We start from the raw sequence: 21,638 nt of genomic DNA, 5'->3' as shown, positions 1-21,638 counted from the left end.
TGTATTTGCACGGCAGTGATAGTTTTGTTATATTCATGGTGTTCACATAATTCTTGATTACTCTTTGTTCAGCCAACAGTCAGAAGAATGAAAAAGAAGTCCCAGTTTCTGAAATATAGAATATAATGTGCATCTGGTGCTTCACAACTATGAATAAAATCTCAGTATTGATAAATATTGAAGACAATCTTTTGTTTTTAAGATATTTTTGAAGTATGGAAAATAAGCACATCTATGCAGAGAATACATAAAATTATTGTACTTATATATACTAAATATAAATTATTTTCATGTGTAACAAACTTTCGATTCTGTTTTAACCATGAGTTTTATTTAACAGGTGTTCCATTTGGTTTAAAAAATACTTCAAGTCTCAGGCCCTTAAATCTACTCCAGGTAAACCTGAAATACTGCTTTTGATTAAATTTTTTGTACATTGACTTTTTTTCTAAACAATGTATATCTATATGTATCAGCACTTGAAATTCTGAGGTCTGTTTAGATTCTTCTAAGGGTGTGGTTATTATTGCTACCTTTGTATGATCAAGCGGATAAAGAGAAAGAATCAGTATCCTATATACCACACTTTGGCTCCAGTAGCCCTGCCTAATTAAGAACTAGCTGTGCTAGTAGGGAGAATTTGCACCTACCAAGGAGGATACTTCCCTACAATAATAATAGTGGTTGTATTTAGAAAATAATTGCTTTCCCAACAGATGTTTTATGTATACATATATGTAATACTGGTTTTTTTTGTGCTTGAAGATTTAAAAAATAGGTATGTGGGTCGTACATGGTTGCTCACACCTAGAATCCCACCACTTTGGGAGACCCAGGTGGGTGGATTGCTTGAGCTCAGGAGTTCGAGACCAGCCTGAGCAATATGGTAAAACCCCATCACTACAAAAAGTTAGCCAAGCATGGTAGCATGCACCTGTAATCCCTGCTACTCAAGAGGCTGAGGTCGGAGGATCACTTGAGCCCAGGAAGTCGAGGCTGCAGTGAGCTGACATTGTGCCACTGCATTCCAGCCTAGGCAACAGAGTAAGATCCTGCCTCAAAAGAAAAACAAGGGGGGTGAATTTACAACATTCCTCGTGTTATGCTAGGTCCTCTAATTTAAAGAAGGAGTAAGCTTTAAGCCAGTAGTTTGGAAAATGGATAGACGTGACTATAAAGATCTGGATATGTAACATAGTAGAGCTATGGATTGATGGGAAATAACAATAACAGATCAGCCACCCTGGTATTCAGGATTAACAAATCGGGAAATTCTCATTAGAGCTAAAATTTAAAACTTGTTTCCTATATACGATGCAGTATGTTTACAGACTAATTGCAGAACAATATACTTATAATATGGACAAGCCCACAAATTGTATTTGTTTATTTAGCCTACCTTCCGGCATATTGCTTTTGAAATTTTCTTAGGGATCAGTCTCAGTGTTAACAGGAATGGAAATCCTTTAGTTTGTTATATTTTTCTACATTTACTATATACTGATTGAGGAAGGAACATTTGATCTGTGCTGTGTCTAGATATACCTAATGATGAGCTGTGATGGATATAGATAGATACTTTGACCCAAGGATTTTTTATTTTTTTATTATTATTATTTTTTTGACTATACAGACCTAAGAGTTCTGTATTTGGTATTTTCTTGGACATTCTCCTAAGGACCTCAAAGTGGTCCGTATATAAACCCCTATAGCTTAAAATGGAAAAACTTTGTTTTTTGGTGCGTTTGAAAAGCATTGTTGTTTTCCCTTTTAACCTGGAGTTTTCTGAGTGCTTCTTTAAAAATTGTTTTTTAATTTGGATTAAATTCAAATTAGATTTGAATGAAAGAGAAAGTAGTGGTCTACAGAATAAATATGGACATCTAAATGCACTTTCTTTTCAGCTTTGAAATTCCTCACTGTGTTATACAAAAGATCTTGTGTAATATTTGTGTTTTTGGCAAAACTAGAACAAATTTATGAGGGGTGGCTTTTCGTAGTATACATTTCTGATTCATAAGCTGCTTGTTTGTACTTTCTAATGTATTTAGTGCTCTTTTGTATTGATGTATAAAAAGAGTGAAATGAAAAATAGCATGTGAATTGGAATAGCTAACTACTAGCTTGAAGCAGAAAAATTTATGTTTAAGAGTATTAGCATACTTGGGAGCCCAAAGTAATAGGACTTAAAAACAGTTTCTAAATAGGTCTTTTTTTTAAGGGCAGCCAACTTGTTTTTTGTTTACCTGTTTCTTCAATAACTAGAAGAGTGACACATAGCAAATGATCCAAAAATATTTGTAGAATAAATTTAAATATTTGATATAAAATCATGTGAAATTGGTTAATTTTTGTTTAAATTCTTAATAGCTTCCAGGTGGTTCACTTATTTTTAACACTCTGCAGCAGCAGCAACAGCAGCTCTCCCAGTTTACACCACAACAACCTCAGCAGCCCACAACTTGTAGTCCTCAACAGCCAGGGGAGCAGGTATGGATTTTCTAGCCTTCCATATGCTTTCACATCGAATTTATAACATTTTTTGGTATATTCCAAGCATACTTCATTTGCTTTGTTAGTGTAAACATTTCCTGTACTGTTTTTATTAACAATAGTAGCACTCAGCTATTGGGTGTGTATTCCTAATAAAACAGTCATACCATACTGAATAGATGGTATCACCTGCATCTTGCATAGATGATTGAGATCCAGATAAATGGCTTGCTCTTAGCCATACAGTGAGTGGCAGAGCCAGAGATTCAAACCTAGGTCTTTGTGCCCCTATCGCTCATGTATTTTCTACCCCATCATTATCTTTCTGTTTTTAGGATTTTGTTGCTATTGGAATAAAGATATCCCTATTATCATAAAATGTAGGGCAGTGGGAACACAGACAAAAACAAACGTGTACACTGCCAAAGGGAAAGAAATTGAATAAGAATTGCAATAAATGACAGTAGAAGAAGGAAGTACAAGTGTTTCTAAACTTTGGGTACACTGGAGTCATCTGGGAAATTAAAAAAATATTGATTCCTGGGTCCCAAATCCAGAGTTTCTCTATCTCACAAATTATATGAAATATTCACCATTAGTCCTTTTGCCCAGTTTCCCCCAGTCAGGTCTTGGTTGGATAAAGCTCATCCTCTAATAGAGTCCTCAGGAAGGGCACATTAAAAACTTACTGTTTTTTCATTCTAAACACGTTAAAGATTGCTTGGCTAGATATAAAATCTTTGATTTTCTTTTTAAAAAATTAATTTTAAGATACACATAAAATTTACCATTTTAACTTTTTTTTTTTTTTGAGACAGAGTCTTGCGCTGTTGCCCAGGCTGGAGTGCAATGGCGCAATCTTGGCTCACTGCAACCTCCACCTCCTGGGTTGAAGCGATTCTCCTGCCTCAGCCTCCCGAGTAGCTGTCGCTACAGACATGTGCCACCACGCCTGACTAATTTTTTTTTTGTATTTTTAGTAGAGACGGAGTTTCACCGTGTTAGGATAGTCTTGATCTCCTGACCTCGTGATCCGCCCACCTCAGCCTCCCAGACTGCTGGGATTACAGGCATGAGCCACCGCGCCTGGCCAAAACTTACCATTTTAACTTCTTAAGTGTGCAATTCAGCAGTGTTAAGTGTATTCACATTGTTATGCAACAGATTTCTATTATAGAACTTTTTCATCTTGCAAAACTGAAACTATATCTGGTAAATAACAACTCCTCCCCTCGGCCACTATTCTACTTTATGTTAGTATGAGTTTGACTATTCAAGATACCTCATATAAGTGCATTTATATAGTTATTTGTCCTTTTGTGTTTGACTTATGTCACTTGGCATAAAGTCTTCAAGGGTCATTCATTTTATAGCATGTGTCAGAATCACCTTCCTTTTTCATGGTGAATAATACTTGTATATACCATATTTTGTTTATCCATTCATCCACTGATGGATACTTGGGTATCTTCCACCTTTCGGCTATTGTAAATAATGCTAGTGTGAGTGTGAGTGTACAATTATCTCTTTGAGACCCTGTCTTCAACTCTTCTGGATATATACCCAGAAGTTGGATTGCTGGTTCATGTGGTAATTTTTAATTTTTTAAGAAGCATCATACTGTTTTCCATAGTGGCTGTACCATTTTACCTAATTCCCATCAACAACATACAGAGATCTCGATTTGTCCAAATCCTCGCCAACTCTTGTTATTTTCTGGTGGTGGTTGGGTCTTTAGGGAATTTTTTTTTTTTTTTTTTTAAGCAGCCTTCCTAATGGGTGTGAGGTGATAATCCCATTGTGGTTTTGATTGGCATTTACTTAATGACTAGTGGTGTGGAGCATCTTTTCATATGCATGTTGTCCATTTGTGTATCATCTTTGGAGAAAAGTCTGTTTGGGTCCCTTGCCCATTTTTTTTTTTCAGATTAATTTTTGTTGTTGAATTGTAGGAGTTCTTCATTCTTCATATACACATATATCAGATGTTTGATTTCCAGATATTTTCTCCCATTTGTTGTCTTTTCACTCTTGATTGCATCCATTGCACAGAAGTTTTTTTTTTTTATTTTGATGTAGTTCATTTTCTCTTTTTACTTTTCTTGCCTGTGCTTTTGGTATCATATTGAAGGTCATTGCCAAATCCAATGTCCTGAAGCATTTTCACTTGTTTTCTTATAAATGTTCTCTAGTTTTAGGTCTCCTTTAAATTTATTAAGAACTCTTCCTACTGTTGACTTGCTTTATATGTTTTTGAGAAATCTGATGCCAGTCTAATTATCTTGCTCTTGTAAGTTTATTTAAGCAGTTTGCCTAGAGGCCCTGAATGCTTGTCTAATATTTTCACTGGTGTGTGTGTCAGAATTGATTTTTCCATGTTTTTCCTGTGGATCCTTTTAATGTGTAGAGTCACTTCTTTATTTCTGGAATGTTTTCTTGGATGATAGTTTGTAGTTTCATAAGTGGAAGCTTAGATTATTGTGTTGAGGTCATTCTTTTCTAAAATAAACAATTAATGTTATACATTTCCTTCTCAGTACTGCTTAAGCCACTTTCCACAAATTTTGATATGCTGTGCCTTCATTTTGTTCCACAGAATTTTCTTATGGATTCCTCTTAAATCAGTTATTTAGATATGTTTGATTTCCAAATACTTGGGAATTTTCCAAATATCTTTCTGCAGTTGATTTCTAGTTTAAATCCACTGTGATCTGAAAACATATTTTTGGTTCTTTTAAGTTTGTTGAGGTTTGTTTAATGCTTGAGAACGTGATCTGTCTTGATGAATACTCCATATATGGCTGAAAAAATGTATATTCTGCTGTTAGGAGTGTTCCATATTAGATCAAGGTATTTGATGGCATCATTCAGGTCTTCTATATCCTTTTCTTTCTGTATGTTTTATCAGTTACTGAGAGAAGTGTTGAAGTCTTCAACCAAAACTGAAAATTTCTATTTTTCCTTTTGCTAAAGGTTGTTTTTTGAGCCCGTATTGTTAGGTGCATATACATTTAGGATTGTTATTTCCTTGATTAATTTACCCCTTATCATTAATAAATGACCTTATCTCTGGTAATATTTCTTGTTTCTTTCTTTTGATTAACGTTAGCTTAGTACGTCTTTTTTCATCCTTTTAGTTTTAGCCTGAGTCCTTTTATTTCTTAGTATTTGTTTTCTTCTTCAAGATGTTTGTTTAATCATTATTCCTCCTTGTTTGAATATTCCATTTGTGGTGGTGGCTTATAGTCTACATTAGGTTTGTGGAGTGCTTTGGGGGGAAATTGATATCACCTGTAGTTTTTTTGCATTTTGAGTTTTTTTTTGTTTGTTTTATCATAGCTCCGTTATGGTGGTGATGTGGTCTGCCTTATTCTGTTGTTCATTTCATGAACTGGGTTCCAAATTCAATAATGTATCCTCCTTTCAGCTCTGTGCTCTTTTGTCCAATCTCTTTTTATATCCAGGGAGATCCCCTCAAGATAAATGTAACTTTTGAAATGTTTGGCTTGCCATTATATACTGAAATGTTACTTCAGACACTATTTTAGTTGGTACCAAAGGATGTCTTTTGCAGAGCAAAAGTTTTTAATTTTGCTGAAGTCCAAGTTAACAGTATCTTTTCTTTATGGAATATCCTCTAGTTTTCATGTCTCGGAACTCTTTACCTAGCTCTAGGTCCCAAAGATTTTCTCCTGTGTTTTTTTTCTAACAGTTTTATAGTTTCTTATTTTGAATCCATGATCCATTTTCAGTTAATTTTTGTATAAGATGTGCAACTTAGGTCCATGTTTTGTTTTTGTTTTTGTTTTCCTATCAGTATCCAATTGTTTCAATACCATTTGTTGAAAAAAAACAAAACAACAACAAAGAAAAAAACAGCTATTCTTTCTGAATTGAATTACGTCTGCACATTTGTTAAAAGTCAGTTGGGTCTATTTGAGTGGGTCTATTTCTAGGTTCCCTGTTCTGTTTCATTAATCTATGTGTCTCTCCTTCAGCCAATACCACACTGTCTTGTTCATTGTAGTGTCTTAAAATTGGGCAGTGTTTTCTCCCATACCATTTTTCAAAATTGTTGTAGCTAATGTAGGTTCTCTACCTTTCCATATACATTTTAAAGTCATCTTGTCTATATCTACAAAAACCTTGCCAGCATTTCTAAAAGAATTGAGTTAAACTTGTTGATCAGTTTGGGGGAAGAACTGCCATCTTTATGATGTGAGTCTTCCAGTACATGAACATAGTATATGTCCTTATCTAGACCAAAGTCAATGTTTTGTAGTTTTTGGTATACAAGCCCTGTATATGTTTTCTTAGACTTAATACCTAAGCTTTTCTCTTTTTTTTGAGTAATTGTGAATGGTATTTTTTTTATTTCAGTTTTCACATGTTCATTACTAGTATATATAGTGTTGATTTTTGTATATTGGTCTTGTTTTGTGCCCTCTTACTGGACTTACTACTTCTAGGAGCTGTTTTGGAGATTGCTTAGGGTTTTCTACCATATAGACAGTTGTGCCATTTGCAAATAAGGACAATTTTATTTTTTCCTATAAAATCTATACACCTTTTATTTCCTTTTCTTGACTTAGTCTGCTGACTAAAAGTTCCAGTACTATGTTTATGTTACAAAGGGTGTTTTAAGCTTTAAAAAATTGTTTCAGCGAAGCTTTATAAAAGCCTTAGGCGTTATCTAGGTAGCATTAAACAATAAATACAGATGCACTGAAAAATGAAGTTTTCTTTGTTCAAATACCATAAATTTATTCTTGCTTATTCTAAATACCTTTGAAGTATTTTCCTTGTTATTCTTTTTACAAGACTAGTCTAATACTGCTTTCTTTCATATAGGAAAAAATACTGATTTCTTTTCACCAGCTCAAATTTGTTTTTCTTTCTTGTACAAGTCATTTATTATTTTTTTATTCAGGGTTCTGAGCAAGGTTCAACCAGTCAAGAACAGGCCTTATCTGCTCAGCAAGCTGCTGTTATTAACCTTACTGGAGTAGGAAGTTTTATGCAGTCACAGGCAGCTGGTAGGTATCTTCATAACTTTATATGCTGAATTTACTAAACATATCTAATCTATTTGGGATCTCACTGCTTAAATTATTTTCTTTTCCTTCCCTTGCAACCAGTAAACAGGAAAAAGTAAAGCTATAATGTGTAAACTATTAAATTGATTGATGGCTGAGATTTTTTTTCATTGATAGTGGATTAATTAAGAGCTTTGACTTAACATAATTACCACAGTTGTGTTTCCTTGTTACAGTTTACTGGCAAAATAATTATCCACTTTACTAGGTTACCAGAGCTGTTTTCAGTGTTTGCCAACAGTTATCTTAATTAATAACTTTTTTGTTTTCTTGGGTTAAGACTGAATTTTTCTAGATTGCATAATCTTTTGTCTCGTTCTGGTAACTTGTAGTTGCATAAATGACTTAAGTCTTAATGGTCAATAGCATAACTTCTGTAAGTCACTTTTATCATTTAAAAAAAAAGATTAAATTACTTCTGAACACTTCCAGCAGTAAATGGTGAACTAAAGATTACTCTTAATAATTATCCTGTCAGTTGAAGACGATAATTCTAACTTCCTGTCAGTTGAAGACGATAATTCTAACTTCACACTTAATTAAAAGAGTAAGCCATATGTATAAGAAAACTATGATAAGAGTTTGAGGATTGAATGAGTGACTGTGTTGTCAGCATCTTATCACTGTGGGCTTACTATGATGCCTTTAGAAGTCTTTTAGAATGATAATCTTTATTTTGGAAGTCAGTTATCCTTACATAGAAAGTTCCAATTTAGAGGTAGTGAATTTCCAAATAGAAGTTTATATAATTATATACCTTTATCAGACCAATTGTGAATTTCCGAAAATAGCTGTAGTATAATTTAGTGGAAACAACTCTAGTCTGAAAAAAATCATGAGAATGTTCTTAGCCACAGACTGCCATACTTAACTTTGAGTCTGAGTCACTTAAATCATGTTGGCCTTCAAACTTCCCCATATGTAAAATGAGTGTTGAACTGATTACTGTGGTCCCATTCGGCTAAAAAAATAACAAACAATGCTTAGTCTCAGTTCACCACCTTTATTGTTAGTAGAGTAGTCTGATATTCATTGCAGCATCTTTTGTTTAAAGCAATTGTCTGTCTACCAGCTTTGTTGTTACAATAGTTTGGATTTCTTCCATCTCCCTTCTCCTACTTTGTTGGTTTTATTTCAAAAATAATATACTCTTCTAAACAAAATAGCATCAATATCAAATTTTATACAGATGCAAGAGAAGAGAGGTTCAGTGCTTTGATACATAATGCACTCCCTTCTCTTTTTGTGTCCAGAAAGTTCCATTATCAGTGGTACCCCCAACTAACAGGAGACCATATACTAAATTTATTCTGAAATGTCTATGATTTGATACTTAAGATTAATCATACTGCTAACTTTTCTATTATTTCATTTTCTATGTTGTCCTTTTCTAACCCTGGTAGCCTTCAAACTTTTTGACTGGCCTGCTTTCCCCTTCTCCTCTCTGTAGTGTTGTCTCAGCTTGGCTCTGCCGAGAACAGACCTGAGCAAAGCCTTCCTCAGCAGAGATTCCAGCTCTCCTCTGCCTTTCAACAGCAGCAGCAACAGATACAAGTAATCCAGCAACTTCACTCTGATTACATTTTTAAAGATACTCAGCTCCAAAAGTACCTCAAAATAACTTGCTTTAGTTTTATTTTACTGTCTTTTAAGACTGTACAGTAATTGGTAAATAATTTAGCAAATTTTAAAGTCTGACATTTTAGCCAGTCAACTTGGAGCACTGAATATATTTTGTATATTTAAGCCATACTCTATAAAATTTTTCATGAAGTGCTGGTGGCACATTAACATACATTTTTCTAGTATGCAGTATATTTTGAAAGACAGTTGTAAGTGCCAATTGTTAACTTTCTAATATTTTACTGCAGAAAAGTGTTCCTATTAGTAAATGTCATACCTGTTTATTTAGAAAAATGTTATACCATAATTTTAGGAAGGAAAGTCAGCATATTATAGTTGACTATCTTGATATTCAGGGTTGTTTTATATTGCTATAAACTATCATTATACAACAAAATGGTAACTGAAGTTGCTGAGTTACTACAATATAGACTGGCAGGGCAAAGTAACAAATAATTTTGAAGTTTGCCAAGAATCATTTTTAAAGCCCTTAGCAGGCTTCTGTGCCACTGGTGCTGTTTGACTGTGCATTGTCTCAATGTGGTATAGTCCCTTTTTGTTATCTTGGTGCTTTCTCCCTTTTTCAGTTGTGTTGTTTCGTCACTCTCAGGAAAAGCACCTTTCTACACCTGCCTGCATTTAACATAACTCGATTTTTTTCCCTCCCTTTTGCAGCAGTTGCGATTCTTGCAGCATCAAATGGCTATGGCAGCAGCAGCAGCACAAACAGCTCAGCTACATCATCATCGGCATACAGGCAGCCAGTCAAAAAGTAAAATGAAGAGAGGCACGCCAACCACTCCAAAATTTTGAGTCTTGCATTACTTTTTGTTCCTTTTTTAAAAACACAAGAGCACTGATTCAAAAGAATTGAGTTTCTACTTTTTGTTTTTTTTAATGTGTCAGTATTTTACATTGCTAGATGTACAAACTTTATACAGAAGCACAACCTTATCATTTTTAAATAAAAACAGGGAAATGGTTTAACAAACTAGGGTTGGTTTGCCTAAGTCATTGCTTTTTAAAAATGGTTTCACTATACATAATATATATGGAAGTGACCTAAGAAATAATAGAAACATCTTTCAGAAGAATGTAGTTTGATATTTATTTAGTATAAAACGTTTGTGCACAGTGTTAACAAATACAATTTTTACAAATCTGTTTTGAAAATGTGGTGGCTGTTTATTTGGGTTTCATACTCTTAATTACTTCATCCATCAGTTTTTTAACTTCTTTGTGTCTTGTAACTGCTCGGCTCATACAGTCCTGAAGTTTAGCTCCAGTTAGCCCACTTCCACCTGAAAAATTATTTTGCCAATACTTTAAATCTCAGTTATCATTCCTTTTCAAAAAACATTAATGTCATGTCAAATTATAAAACAAAAAAATTGGATAATGTAAATCAGGGTACAGTCTCAAGATCTACAAGTTAGTTTCACAAGACCTCCAAGTGATTCTAATGTATGTCTTAAGTTTAAGAACCACTGACATATACCATTAAGATGGAAGAACATTTTAGGTAGCTAAGAAACTATACTAAAATTAGGTAAATAAAATATCCCATATTCTATTTGGCCCTCCCTAATTTAAGGCTCACACTGAGTTTTCATCTACATATGTTTAGGACTGAAGTGGCGGGAACATGCCTGGTTTGTGAAGACAACACAGTTTGCCTTCCTCATCCATTACTATTGTTAAGGTTCCCGTTGCCAGATGTTCCTCCTCTCCAGTAGGGTCAACTATAAGCAAAGTGCTATAAAAAGAAAAAAATATAAGTTATCAATCCATGGAACAAATTTTACTTTAAAATACTAAACATACTATCAGCCTCCCAAGTAGCTGGAATTAACAGGCACACACCATCACACCCAGCTAATTTTTGTATTTTTAGTAGAGACAGGGTTTCAACATGTTGGCCAGGCTGGTCTTGAATTCCTGACCTCAGGTGATCCCCTGCCTCAGCCTCCCAAAGTGCTGGGATTACAGGCATGAGCCACCATGCCCGGCCCTGCTCTTCTATTTCTGAACGTGCTAAAATCCTTGGAAAATATTGAAGATAGCTTCAGATAAATCTTATAGTGAAAGAATTGGAAATTAACATTACACAGGTATAAGTAAACCAAGGAACAGGTAATAATTGTGCAGGGACTAGAAATAATTGTGCAGGGACAAGTAGAAACTCAAGTGTCCAGGGAAAACTAGGATGTACGTCACCATAGCACTTCCTAAAGAGTTAGAATGCTGAACATCAATTACCCTAATCTTAAATATAGAAAATTTTAAAGTAAGTTTGATTAACTTACTCATCAAACACAGCAAAGGAAGTTGCAACTGGATGAGTTCTAATATTCAAATAACTTTTCTTCTTTAAATTAACTTCTGCTAAAGCAGTTTCTTCATTTATAGTAACTTCAGGCAACTGTACTAAGAAAAGGCAAATTTGTAAAGTAAGTCTCTAAGAAACAAATGATTTCTACGCTTTTTTTTTTTTAATTCACCTTTCCCTCTATTTAACTTGCCCAGAACATTTCTTTTTAAAAAGCACCTTACAGCCACTAAGGTAAATATAGAGGATATACATTGCTTTTCACAACATCTGACATTCCTACCTAGTGCTTATTGCATAATTTTTTTTTAAGTTTAAGAAGTCAATGATTTTTTTTTTAATTTATATCTGCCAGGTACTGTTTTAAGCATTTTCATATTTTCATTGTATTCACCTAATCAATACTCTTACAAAGTAAGTACTATTATCCCTATTTTATTATAGATAAGGAAACTTCAGCACAGAGTGAGAGAGCCAGGAATCTACTTTAACCACTCTATTATAATATTTTGCTAACTTCATTTTCTACCTCCAATTCACTTAACCACTCTACTATAATATTGCTGTGCTAACTTTATATTCCACCTCCAATTATTTGTTCCTACCAATTCATCATTCATCAATGATAGGGAATATGCACAAGTTATTGAAATCTGTAACTAATCAGTCAACCTAGACTCCTTGCTAAGAAACTTCCCTATTACTATGGCCTCACAGTAAAAACAACAGAATCCATTCTACTTCTTTTGGCAATATCACATAAAGAACTATGAGGATACTGGCAGATCTTCACCAGTCACCTAGCCAGAAGTTACAACTCTTGTCTCCTTCTCCCACCAATATTAACACTATTTTGGAAAGGACTGAAGTCCTAACTTAAGTAGATGGGTACAGTCAAAGCAGCACTCTAAAGAGCATTCAGTTAGAGAATATACAACTATCAACTATATTTGGAAAGTCATGTCAGCATTACATTCATTAATTTGGAAGCATATGAAAGCAAATGTACATTAAAAGTTTCACAAAACAGAACATTCTAACCCATGAGTGGGAATATTGCCTTTTTTGTAAGGCTGCTTACCATTTTTTAAAGCCGCTAACAAAGCAAATGTGCAGGCATCCAAAATGTTTCCATCGTAGTCGAGGCAAATGAGATCACAGTATAGAACCCAGACAAGCTAAAATAGAATTAAACACAAAAGGAAATTAAAGTCTTCTAATGCGTAGAACATGCTATTCGCTTAGACTTAAGAACCACAGAACCCTTGGTTAAACAAGCAAGATAACCTTCAAGGCTCAAAAACCTTAAGAAAATGCTTCACCTTTTTAAAGTTCTATAGAAAACCAGAAGAAAGTGGACAGGTTTTGTGAAAGCTGGCTTTTGATTGCCAGGCTGACAAATGACAAACATGTCCATTTCCCTTAATGGAGCTACAGATGTAGAAGGAATTTCCATTCTCATTGGGAGGTTACAGATAAGGGAGATGGTTTTGAAAGCCCTAGCTAAAATTCAAAATGCACTTTCTCATAATACATGAAATGTTTAAGTTTTACAGTGCTAATGTATCAGTTTATATGATCTAGTAGGAAAGCCTCTCTAGGTTCTAATCAACGTAGTTTTACATTTTCAAATAGACTTTGGAATCTACTGTGTGGATTCACCATAAACATGTTAACATGATTAATGTTATAATCTGCTATAAGGAATAAAAAATGATTGAACTTTAAAAGTTAAGGGGGAAAAAAATTACTTCAGTTTAAAAGGTAGCTCCCAGACAGGCAGTAAGTTAGTCAAATTTGTTTTTTTATAAACAATATGGTTCTTTAGAGAATTATAGAGTAAGAAATTACTGAATCTCTAAAATCTGTAAGACATCCATATTTAAAGCTACTTTGATTGGTGGTTTTAATTTCCTTGTTCACTTTCCCCCACAAAAAAAAAAAATCCCTTCAGAATTAATAAGAACTTACAGCTTCTCTATTCCTCTTACCTTTCCTGGAGAAATGCATAAGTCCTCTTTCTGAATTATCTGTGAACTTGATTTAATGACAAAGAGCAAAGTAAATGAAAAGCCCAAAACTATCTGAAAATGAATTGTAATAAAATTTTATCATGGTGCTCTTACTTTTCAATGACATCTGCAATGAACTGGCTAGCCACTTGGGCCTCTTCTCCAGGAGGTCCAGACCGGAATCTCGATGAACACAGGGGTGGTAGATCCACATTAGGAACTGAAAGAAACACTCTGCAGCTATGAACTAAACCTTTTTTTTTTTTTTTTTTTTTTTTTTTTTGAGATGGAGTCTTGCTCTGTTGCCAGGCTGGAGTGCAATGGTGCGATCTCAGCTTACTGCAACCTCTACCTCCCAGGTTCAGGAGATTTCCTTGCCTCAGCCTCCCAAGTAGCTGGGATTACAGGCACACGCCACCACGCCCGGCTAATTTTTTGTATTTTAGTAGACAGGGTTTTACCATATTGGCCAAGATGGTCTCGATCGCCTGACCTCGTGATCCGCCCGCCTCAGCCTCGCAAAGTGCTGAGGTTACAGGTGTGAGCCACCATGCCCGGCCTAAACTTTTCAATTTATGGATTATTGAAGTGTTAAAGGTATGATCAATCCACAGTAAAGGCAACTGTGGCCATGGACAGGCTCTTCTGAGTAGAATACATTGTAACATTATAGTTATATTCTGTTTGGTTTCTCTAAGACTCCCAGCCATGAAATTTCTATTTTTCTGACATTTTTCCCCCATATGCCTTTTTAAAAAATCTATTTTAGACCTCAATTCTAAATCCTTTACGAGTTTTCCTGATATCTTTCAAAATACCTCAATCTGTAACTGAAGTATATATAGCCCCTCTGCTAACATCCAACTGTTTTTCTCATTTAAAAAAAATGTTGGTTCCTACCATAAAGAACAGATGGTTCCAAGGCAAGAAAAAAATAGCAGTTGTATAAAGTAAAGAATCTTTATGGAAACAAAAGGTGTGCAATAACAGTTCTTTGACTAAAAAAAATTCCATTCTATTTTTTTTTTTTCTTTTGAAACAGGGTTTCACTCTGTCACTCAGGCTTGAATGCAGTGACACAATTATAGTTCAATGTAGCCTCAACCTCCCAGGCTCAAGCAATCCTCCTGCTTCAGCCTCCCAAGTAGTTGGGACACAGGTGTGCACTGGCACACCCAGCTAACTTGATTTTTTTTGTAGATACGGGGTCTCCTTTGTTTCCCAGGCTGGTCTTGAACTGCTGGGCTGAAGCGATCCTGCTGTCTTGGCCTCCCAAAATCCTGGTATTATAGGTGTGAGTCACCACACCCAGCCAAAATTCTATTTTCTTGGTTAGTAACATATGAATGTATAAACAAAAATTGAGCAAACAAGTTTGATAAAGGTTAAATTTATGAAATTCTATATTCTGCTATTATGCTATCTTTTACTAACACACGGAAAACTTTTGAGGAATTTGTTTTATTCCTAAATATTTCCGAATATTAGGAATAATTTTCTTTACATCAACTTAACTAGGACTTAACTAAAAATTATTAAATGTGTTAAAAGTATTTGTATTAAAATTACAAAACCATTTAACTTACCAACGTATCCTTTATCAGGGGCATCTGTTGGTGGTGCTGCAAATTCCTATAGTAGCAAAGAAATGTTTCCTATTGAAAGAAGCTACTGAAAAATTATGAAGACAATTTAGCAATCAGTTATGGAAGGCTCTATCAAATATCAGCTTAGGGAATTGTGTCAGGGCCTCTACGGACATTGGTGCTGATCCTCACAATAGCTCTACAAGATAAGAAGGCACTACAGTACAGTGGACTACACTACAGTGCTGCTCGGCAAGATTACCTGGAGATCTTTTAAAAAATAGTAACTGGGTTTGTGCCCCCACCTACTAGCCAAGAATCTTAATTTGTTCTCCAGATGATAGAGCAAGATTTAGGAACTGCTGCTTTAGTGGTAAAGAGCAAAAGCTCAGCTGGGCGCGGTGGCTCACACCGGTAATCCCAGCACTTTGGGACACAGAGGCGGGCGGATCACCTGAGGTCAGGAGTTTGAGACCAGCCTGGCCAAGATGGCAAAACCCCGTCTCTACTAAAAATACAAAAATTAGCCAGGCATGGTGGCGGGCGCCTGTAATCCCAGCTACTTGGGAGGCTGAGGCAGGAGAATCACTTGAACCCAGGAGACGGAAGTTGCAGTGAGCCGACATCGTGCCACTGCACTCCAGCCTGGGCGACAGAGCAAGACTCCGTCTCAAAAAAAAAAAAAAAGCAAATGCTCTGCAATTACTAAGCCAGTTCAAATGTCAGAGCCATACTTACTGGCTGAGAGACTTCAGGCAAGTTATTTAACCTCTTACCTTAAACTCCTCATCTTGTCAAATGGGAAGAAAATAGTGTCTACTCCTAGGGACTGTTAATAAGGGCCAAATGAGATAGACCTGTTAAATCCCAGGCATAAAACCTGACAAGGAGCAAGTTCTCAAATCTTACTGTTATACATCACTCCAGGTTTACGAAAGAAGAATCTCAACTGAGGTTAAATAACACAGGGTATACTGTAGTCAAAGAAGCACAGGCTTTGGAGTCAGATTTATGTCTAAGTTTTACTTATGAGTCTTATGTACCTGGACAGGTTACTGAAACTCATCTGTAAAACAGGAGGTGAAGACAAGTAACAAATGATTGTTATAGGCATTAAAGTGGATAATTCTGTAAAGCACCTAAAAAGGTGTCTGGAACATAGCAGGTACTCAGTAAATGGTAGCCAGTATTCCCTCAAATTTTTCTTTTCAACAATTTCAATTTTCTACACATTTACACAGATTACATGTCATCACTGGCTAAAAGGATGTCACCAAAAATCTGTTAATTTCTCAAATGATATAACTGAATTTTTTTAAAATGGTGACTCAGATTTTAAAAGTTGTTTCATTTTGCTACATTTGACAATTGTTCACTTAGTCATTAAACTTGGGTCATATTATCTAACACTCATAGTGAAAGCTCTTGGGAAATTAAATATTAAAAATTGACACCCAACTACCAAATCAAGAGTAGAATTACAGGTGTATATTACAATCTAATAAATAAAGCTAACTTTGTAACTCAAATCTCAATAGGACATATTTAGACTTACTGCTTTAACTCCACAGATTACTGTAGTATTTCCCAACTTCACTAAAGCAGAACCATCTGCGGTACTAATTGAACCTGAAAAGATAAGCAAAATGAAAAGTTCATAAAAGGAAAACGCTACAAAATTATCCACATAATAATTAAAATTAAGTGTTTTAGTTTGCTGTGTATGATTATCTTGCTACCCCTCTCAGTTGCTTATGAATATTTCAAGTTAGAATAATTGATTTTTACATAACTATTTTAAATTAATGTTTAAATAATTATTCACCTGTCCTTGAATTTGTGTTAATCATTTTTCATTTAGTTACAGGGCTTTTGTACGGATAAAAATCTCTTGACAAAAAAAATCATCAAATCCTTTAGACAAAGAATTTGGGTGAAAAACTGTTTGGCTGGTTCATAGACTAAAACTTGGGAATATCATACAGTTGAAAGTGGAAAATACATCCTTACCGATGTTGACAGTTGTGGTTCTGAATTCACCAAGTTCTCTTCCATCAGGACGGCAGTTCTCTTTCTAAATAAATATGTTTATATAAAAATAGATTATACCTATTACATATTTTACACATCTATCACAAGTTTTACACACACATTAAATGTTACTTCAAATGGATTAATTTAAATTACTTGAAATTCATCTTTAAAAGCAGCTCGTTATCAAAACGCATAACATGTACATAACCTTTACTCACCAGAAATCTCCTGTAATACTCCAGAGGTTCCACGGTTCTGAAACACGTGTTAAAAATATATCTGAGATAAACTGATGAATCTTAACATAAATCCAGAAATTGGCAAAGATCTTAAGAGTGTGGTGATGCAGCATAAATCTCCACAACTTTTTAACTAAAAGTAATTCTAGAAAGTAAAAATCCTTGTAGTAGCAATCACATTCAATTGCTGTCCTTAACTCTGCCATAAACGATTAGAAGATTGGCGTCTAAAAGCCCTTTGAGTGAGCTCTTTAAAAGTTCAATCTGTGTCAAAAGAATCGTGTCGTTCTTGCTCTGAAACAAGGATTCAGAGTGATCTAGTGATCATGAAAAAAGATTATTTTCATAATCTAGTGATCATGAATAGTTAACCTCTTACTAGATAACTCAGGAAACAAAAAGGTACATCTTTATTTTCACTGTAAGTGAAATTTAGCATATTATTCAATTATGACTGTAAGCAATAAACCATAGTAACATTAGCAGTACCTGCAACTTTAACAACCACGGAGACCACAGATGTTTTCGTTTGCACCCTTTAGCTGTGTAAGGTATGTTCAGGCTCACCGTTACTTTGAAATCCCAGGAGTTACTACTAGTCTCGCCACTAGATCTTGTTTACGAAGGTTAATTTTAAAGCAAGTATATATACTACTATATCACGTCTTCGGAGTTTATACTCATAGATAACTATTTCAACATAATGGATTTCCTTTGGAATCCTATTTATTTTATCCATTTTTTTAAAACTTTAAGAAAGTCCATTGGCTTCACACACACAAAAACCTTCCAAACGAGGCATGATCCTTTTAGAAATAAATTACGGGAGAGGGAGAAGCAGGTGGTATGTGGCTCTGATGCAACAATCTTGATTGACTGATTCTGACAGAGTCTCACTCTGTCGCCCAGGCTGGAGTGCAGTGGCGCGATCTCGGCTCACTACAACCTCTGCCTCCCGGGTTCAAGCGATTCTCCTGCCTCAGCCTCCTGAGTAGCTGGGACTACAGGCGCCCGCCACCACGCCCGGCTAATTTTTATATTTTTATTAGAGACAGTGTTTCACCATGTACACCAGGCTGGTCTCGAACTCCTGACCTCAGGTGATCCGCCCGCCTCGTCCTCCAAAGTGCTGGGATTACAGGCGTGAACCGCCGCGCCCGGCCACAATCTTTAAAAGATTACAACTATGTCTCCTGGGACCGCACGTTCACTACACACCACGCTCACGAGCGCTCGCAGCGGGTATGGAACTCTACAGAGTCCTTTCATCTCCCGTCTCACTGAGGAAGAAGCCCTTTCTTTTCACTGTGACAACCTCCAGGTCCTCCCGCCCATCGTCTGCCTCGACGAGGAAGGAAATGGCACCCCAACGGGGTCAGCCTCCAGGTGAGAGAATCCCAGCTAAGAGTTAAAGGAAGCTGCCGTCCGCCAGGGTACAGAACTCTACCCGCCACCCGCCAACACTCACTTGAACCCAGCCGCCATCTTCCCGCCCGCGCGTCTGCGCCTGCGCCGCTCCTCTCCTGCGCGCCTGTTCCGCCGCCGCACTTTCGACACGGATGCCGGGGCCGCTCACGCCACAGGAAATGCCAAGGTGGGGACGCGACGAAAGGTCCCTGGCCCGCCTTCGCATCGACTTTCCCCTGCCCAGACGCCTTTCTAGGTTTCCTTGCCTTGGACGTATTTTGACGAATCTGCTGTTAAAGAAGGACCGGGTCTCCCTCTTTATAAAAGAGCTGGTGCTGTAACTCAGAATAACACCAACAGTTCGGAGATAACAGGGTTTCCAGCGAAGAATCAAGCAGTGCGTGTGGAGCGTTATTCCAATGTTTCTGCGTCTTTTTTCCGCCTGTGACTTAGGCTCAGCCCTGGCCTTACCTCTTCACTGGTCAAGGGCTCCGTGCTCCAACACATGAGAAACCTGAACTTTTTTTTTTTTTTTTTTTTTTGAGACAGAGTCTCGCTCTGTCGTCCAGGCTGGAGTGCAGTGGCGCGATCTCGGCTCACTGCAAGCTCCGCCTCCCGGGTTCACGCCATTCTCCTGCCTCAGCCTCCCGAGTAGCTGGAACTACAGACGCCCGCCACCGCGCCCCGCTAATTTTTTGCATTTTTAGTACAGACGGGGTTTCACCGTGTTAGCCAGGATGGTCTGGATCTCCTGACCTTGTGATCCGCCCGCCTCGTCCTCCCAAAGTGCTGGGATTACAGGCGTGAGCCACGGCGCTCGGCCGAGAAACCTGAACTTTCTATGCGCTCATTGTCCGCACCACGTTCTGCTCTGCAGGTCCCGGAGCTGAGGGCCCCTAAGCATCACCTTGTGTTGTAGACTGTGTCGTGCTCAAGGCTGCCATCTCCCTCCTAGGTGGGGTTACCAGATAAAATACAGGATACCACGTTAAATTTGAATGTCTGATAAACACAGCGTGGTTTTTTTGTTTTTTGTTTTTGTTTTTTTGTGGGTTTTTTCGTTTTTGTTTTTTTAGCATGAGTATGCCCCAAATAGGCATGCAATTAGTTGTTGCCAGAACCTGGAGGGAGCTGGGAAGGCTTTACAGATAGATAGTGGTGATGGTTGCACAGTATGTATGTAATTAATGCCACTCACTATTGTAAACTTAAAATGATTAAAATGGCAACTTTTTATTTTACCACAGTTTATAAAAACTAATGTAATAAACCAGAAACCTGTAACTGGATGAGTCGTATGGTATGTGGCTATCTTAATAAGGCTGTTAAAAACACGATTAGTTTTTTAATCTGAAATTCAAATTAAGTACACGTCTTGCATACTTGATAAACCTGGCGCCCCGCTATGGAACCTAGCGCTCCTCTCCACCGACTGGGCGCCGAGGGCACGAGAGCGGCGTTTTCTCCGCCTCGCCACGCGGGGGCGCTGCGGCCAGCGGGCGCGACCTCTCTGGCGGCGGGGCCGGGTCGCGCGGGCGCGCTTCCGCCTGTGTGGAGGTGCGGGATTGGGCGGGCTGCCCCGGCATGGAGAATGGCTCCGCTTCTGTTGCAGCTGGCGGTGCTCGGCGCGGCGCTAGCGGCCGCAGTCGTCGTACTGGTGAGAACAGGGATGGGAACCCGCGCAGGCCCGGGCTTACCGCTCTCCTGGAGACTGCGGCTCCTCAGGCGTCCCCTCCTCCGCGCTACGAGTTCTCGGAGAAGTCCCTTTTCCCCTAGCTTCCCCCAAATTCCTGACCTCGGAGTTTCCTGGAGTTTCACTCTCCTTTTCTTCGGTTCTTTAATTTTCCCTTGGAATCTTATCTCTTTGTGTGCTCAGAGACTTGTAAGTTTCACACTGGAGCGCACCCACCCGGCCTGGCATCGTCGCCGCTTCCATCGCCCCTGGCGCCCGCGCCCCCTATCCATCTCCTCTGTCAACCTCGACCTCTCCCAGACTCTCCGGGACCTGCAGCCGCTGCAGTTCTGCTCCACCCAGGGAGGTCTCGAGCCCTCAGAAGGGGTGTGCTCCCTAGCCTGCCCCCTTGGCTGATGTGGTTAAGCAAATAGGGGTGACGGAGCCTTGACGGCAGCCATCTGTTACAAATGGGAATAAATGCGTGGATCGATGAGACCCACTAGGGACGCAGGGTGAGCGAGAGAGACAGGCCTCAGGCGTCTTGTCCGGGGGCGCATTGTGTCCCAGAATTAAGCACCCTAAATATACTGCCCCTAAACAAGGCAGGACGATAGAATGCAAACTCGATTGTCTTTGCCCTTGCTCTCGAAACACAAAAACATTGTAAACACTTGCTGATTGTTAAGTGGTAGAAAATTGGCGAACTCTCTCCCGCACACCTTGGAATGAGCCTGCCCTCTAGTTAGTAAGTGGAGAGGATTTCAGCTTCCTTGACATTCAGATTAGCCACCTAGACAGCACTGCCAGGAAGGCCACTCTGCCATCTTTCCAGAGGTTGTATAAATTTACAGTTTAGATAAAATGTAATGCATCCTTACTTCTTTGTTGATAGTATCTGGGTGAGAGAGGAGTCCTCTCTTGCCCTAACTAGTAGAGATTTCAGGGTTTAGGGCTTTTTTGTTTTTTCAAGTTTTTGAGCAAACCAGGATTGATTGATTGATTGATTGATTTTTGGCGGGGTGCGGGCGGGGAGTGGATTCACACATTCTTAGATTGAAGCTGCCTTACTTTGGGTCTTTTGCACAGATTTTATGGGATTGTACTGACGGTATTTGTTCCCACTAGCTTGAAGTGATAAGAGCGA

The 21,638-nt window shown here is 37.7% G+C and overlaps 3 protein-coding genes across 53 annotated transcripts in view; 2 read left to right on the top strand and 1 right to left on the bottom strand.

The window, feature by feature from the left end:
• SUPT20H (SPT20 homolog, SAGA complex component) overlaps positions 1 to 10,385 on the top strand; it is a 51,466-nt gene extending 41,081 nt beyond the window's left edge. For 17 of the 50 annotated variants that reach the window (XM_001146786.6, XM_063792075.1, XM_054665205.2 and 14 more), the window contains 5 exons: positions 341 to 396; positions 2,371 to 2,490; positions 7,424 to 7,529; positions 9,040 to 9,143; positions 9,888 to 10,385. In XM_001146786.6, coding sequence (XP_001146786.1) covers positions 341 to 396; positions 2,371 to 2,490; positions 7,424 to 7,529; positions 9,040 to 9,143; positions 9,888 to 10,025 — 524 coding nt within the window. In that variant the 3' untranslated portion in view covers positions 10,026 to 10,385. The remainder of the gene's footprint in view (positions 1 to 340; positions 397 to 2,370; positions 2,491 to 7,423; positions 7,530 to 9,039; positions 9,144 to 9,887) is intronic. The other 33 variants (XM_009426899.4, XM_063792081.1, XM_063792072.1 and 30 more) reach the window with 3 other exon arrangements.
• EXOSC8 (exosome component 8) lies at positions 10,296 to 19,427 on the bottom strand. 2 transcript variants are annotated; one of them, XM_522661.9, is made up of 11 exons: positions 18,881 to 19,427; positions 17,392 to 17,428; positions 17,150 to 17,213; positions 16,695 to 16,768; positions 15,140 to 15,185; positions 13,668 to 13,773; positions 13,533 to 13,578; positions 12,623 to 12,719; positions 11,519 to 11,639; positions 10,862 to 10,968; positions 10,296 to 10,513 (listed from the first exon to the last, which is right to left on the bottom strand). In XM_522661.9, the coding sequence occupies exons 1-11, from the start codon at positions 18,895 to 18,897 to the stop codon at positions 10,398 to 10,400; spliced, it is 831 nt and encodes a 276-aa protein (XP_522661.2). In that variant the 5' UTR covers positions 18,898 to 19,427; the 3' UTR covers positions 10,296 to 10,397. The 2 variants fall into 2 exon arrangements, with proteins under 2 accessions (XP_522661.2, XP_009425177.2); XM_009426902.5 differs by lacking the exon at positions 17,392 to 17,428.
• A 652-nt stretch (positions 19,428 to 20,079) lies between these two features.
• Positions 20,080 to 21,638, top strand: part of ALG5 (ALG5 dolichyl-phosphate beta-glucosyltransferase) — a 50,476-nt gene continuing 48,917 nt past the window's right edge. The window contains exon 1 of the mRNA XM_001144830.6: positions 20,080 to 20,476. Coding sequence (XP_001144830.2) covers positions 20,225 to 20,476 — 252 coding nt within the window. The 5' untranslated portion in view covers positions 20,080 to 20,224. The remainder of the gene's footprint in view (positions 20,477 to 21,638) is intronic.

This window comes from Pan troglodytes, chromosome 14, assembly GCF_028858775.2.
Source record: "Pan troglodytes isolate AG18354 chromosome 14, NHGRI_mPanTro3-v2.0_pri, whole genome shotgun sequence".
In the NCBI taxonomy this organism is placed as follows: domain Eukaryota; kingdom Metazoa; phylum Chordata; class Mammalia; order Primates; family Hominidae; genus Pan; species Pan troglodytes.
Note: the sequence above shows the minus strand (reverse complement) of the source record. Positions and strands in the feature narration are given on the sequence as shown.

Bases quoted from the DNA above. Each gene is read 5' to 3' on its own strand.
- EXOSC8 (XM_009426902.5), bottom strand. From the start codon at position 19,045: ATGCGAAGGCGGGCCAGGGACCTTTCGTCGCGTCCCCACCTTGGCATT. The intron at 15,186-16,694 runs GTAAGTCTAAAT...TTGCTACTATAG, and splicing joins TAATCTGTGGAGTTAAAGCA to GAATTTGCAGCACCACCAAC. The intron at 10,969-11,518 runs GTAAGTTAATCA...TTCTTTTTATAG, and splicing joins TCCTTTGCTGTGTTTGATGA to CACTTTGCTTATAGTTGACC.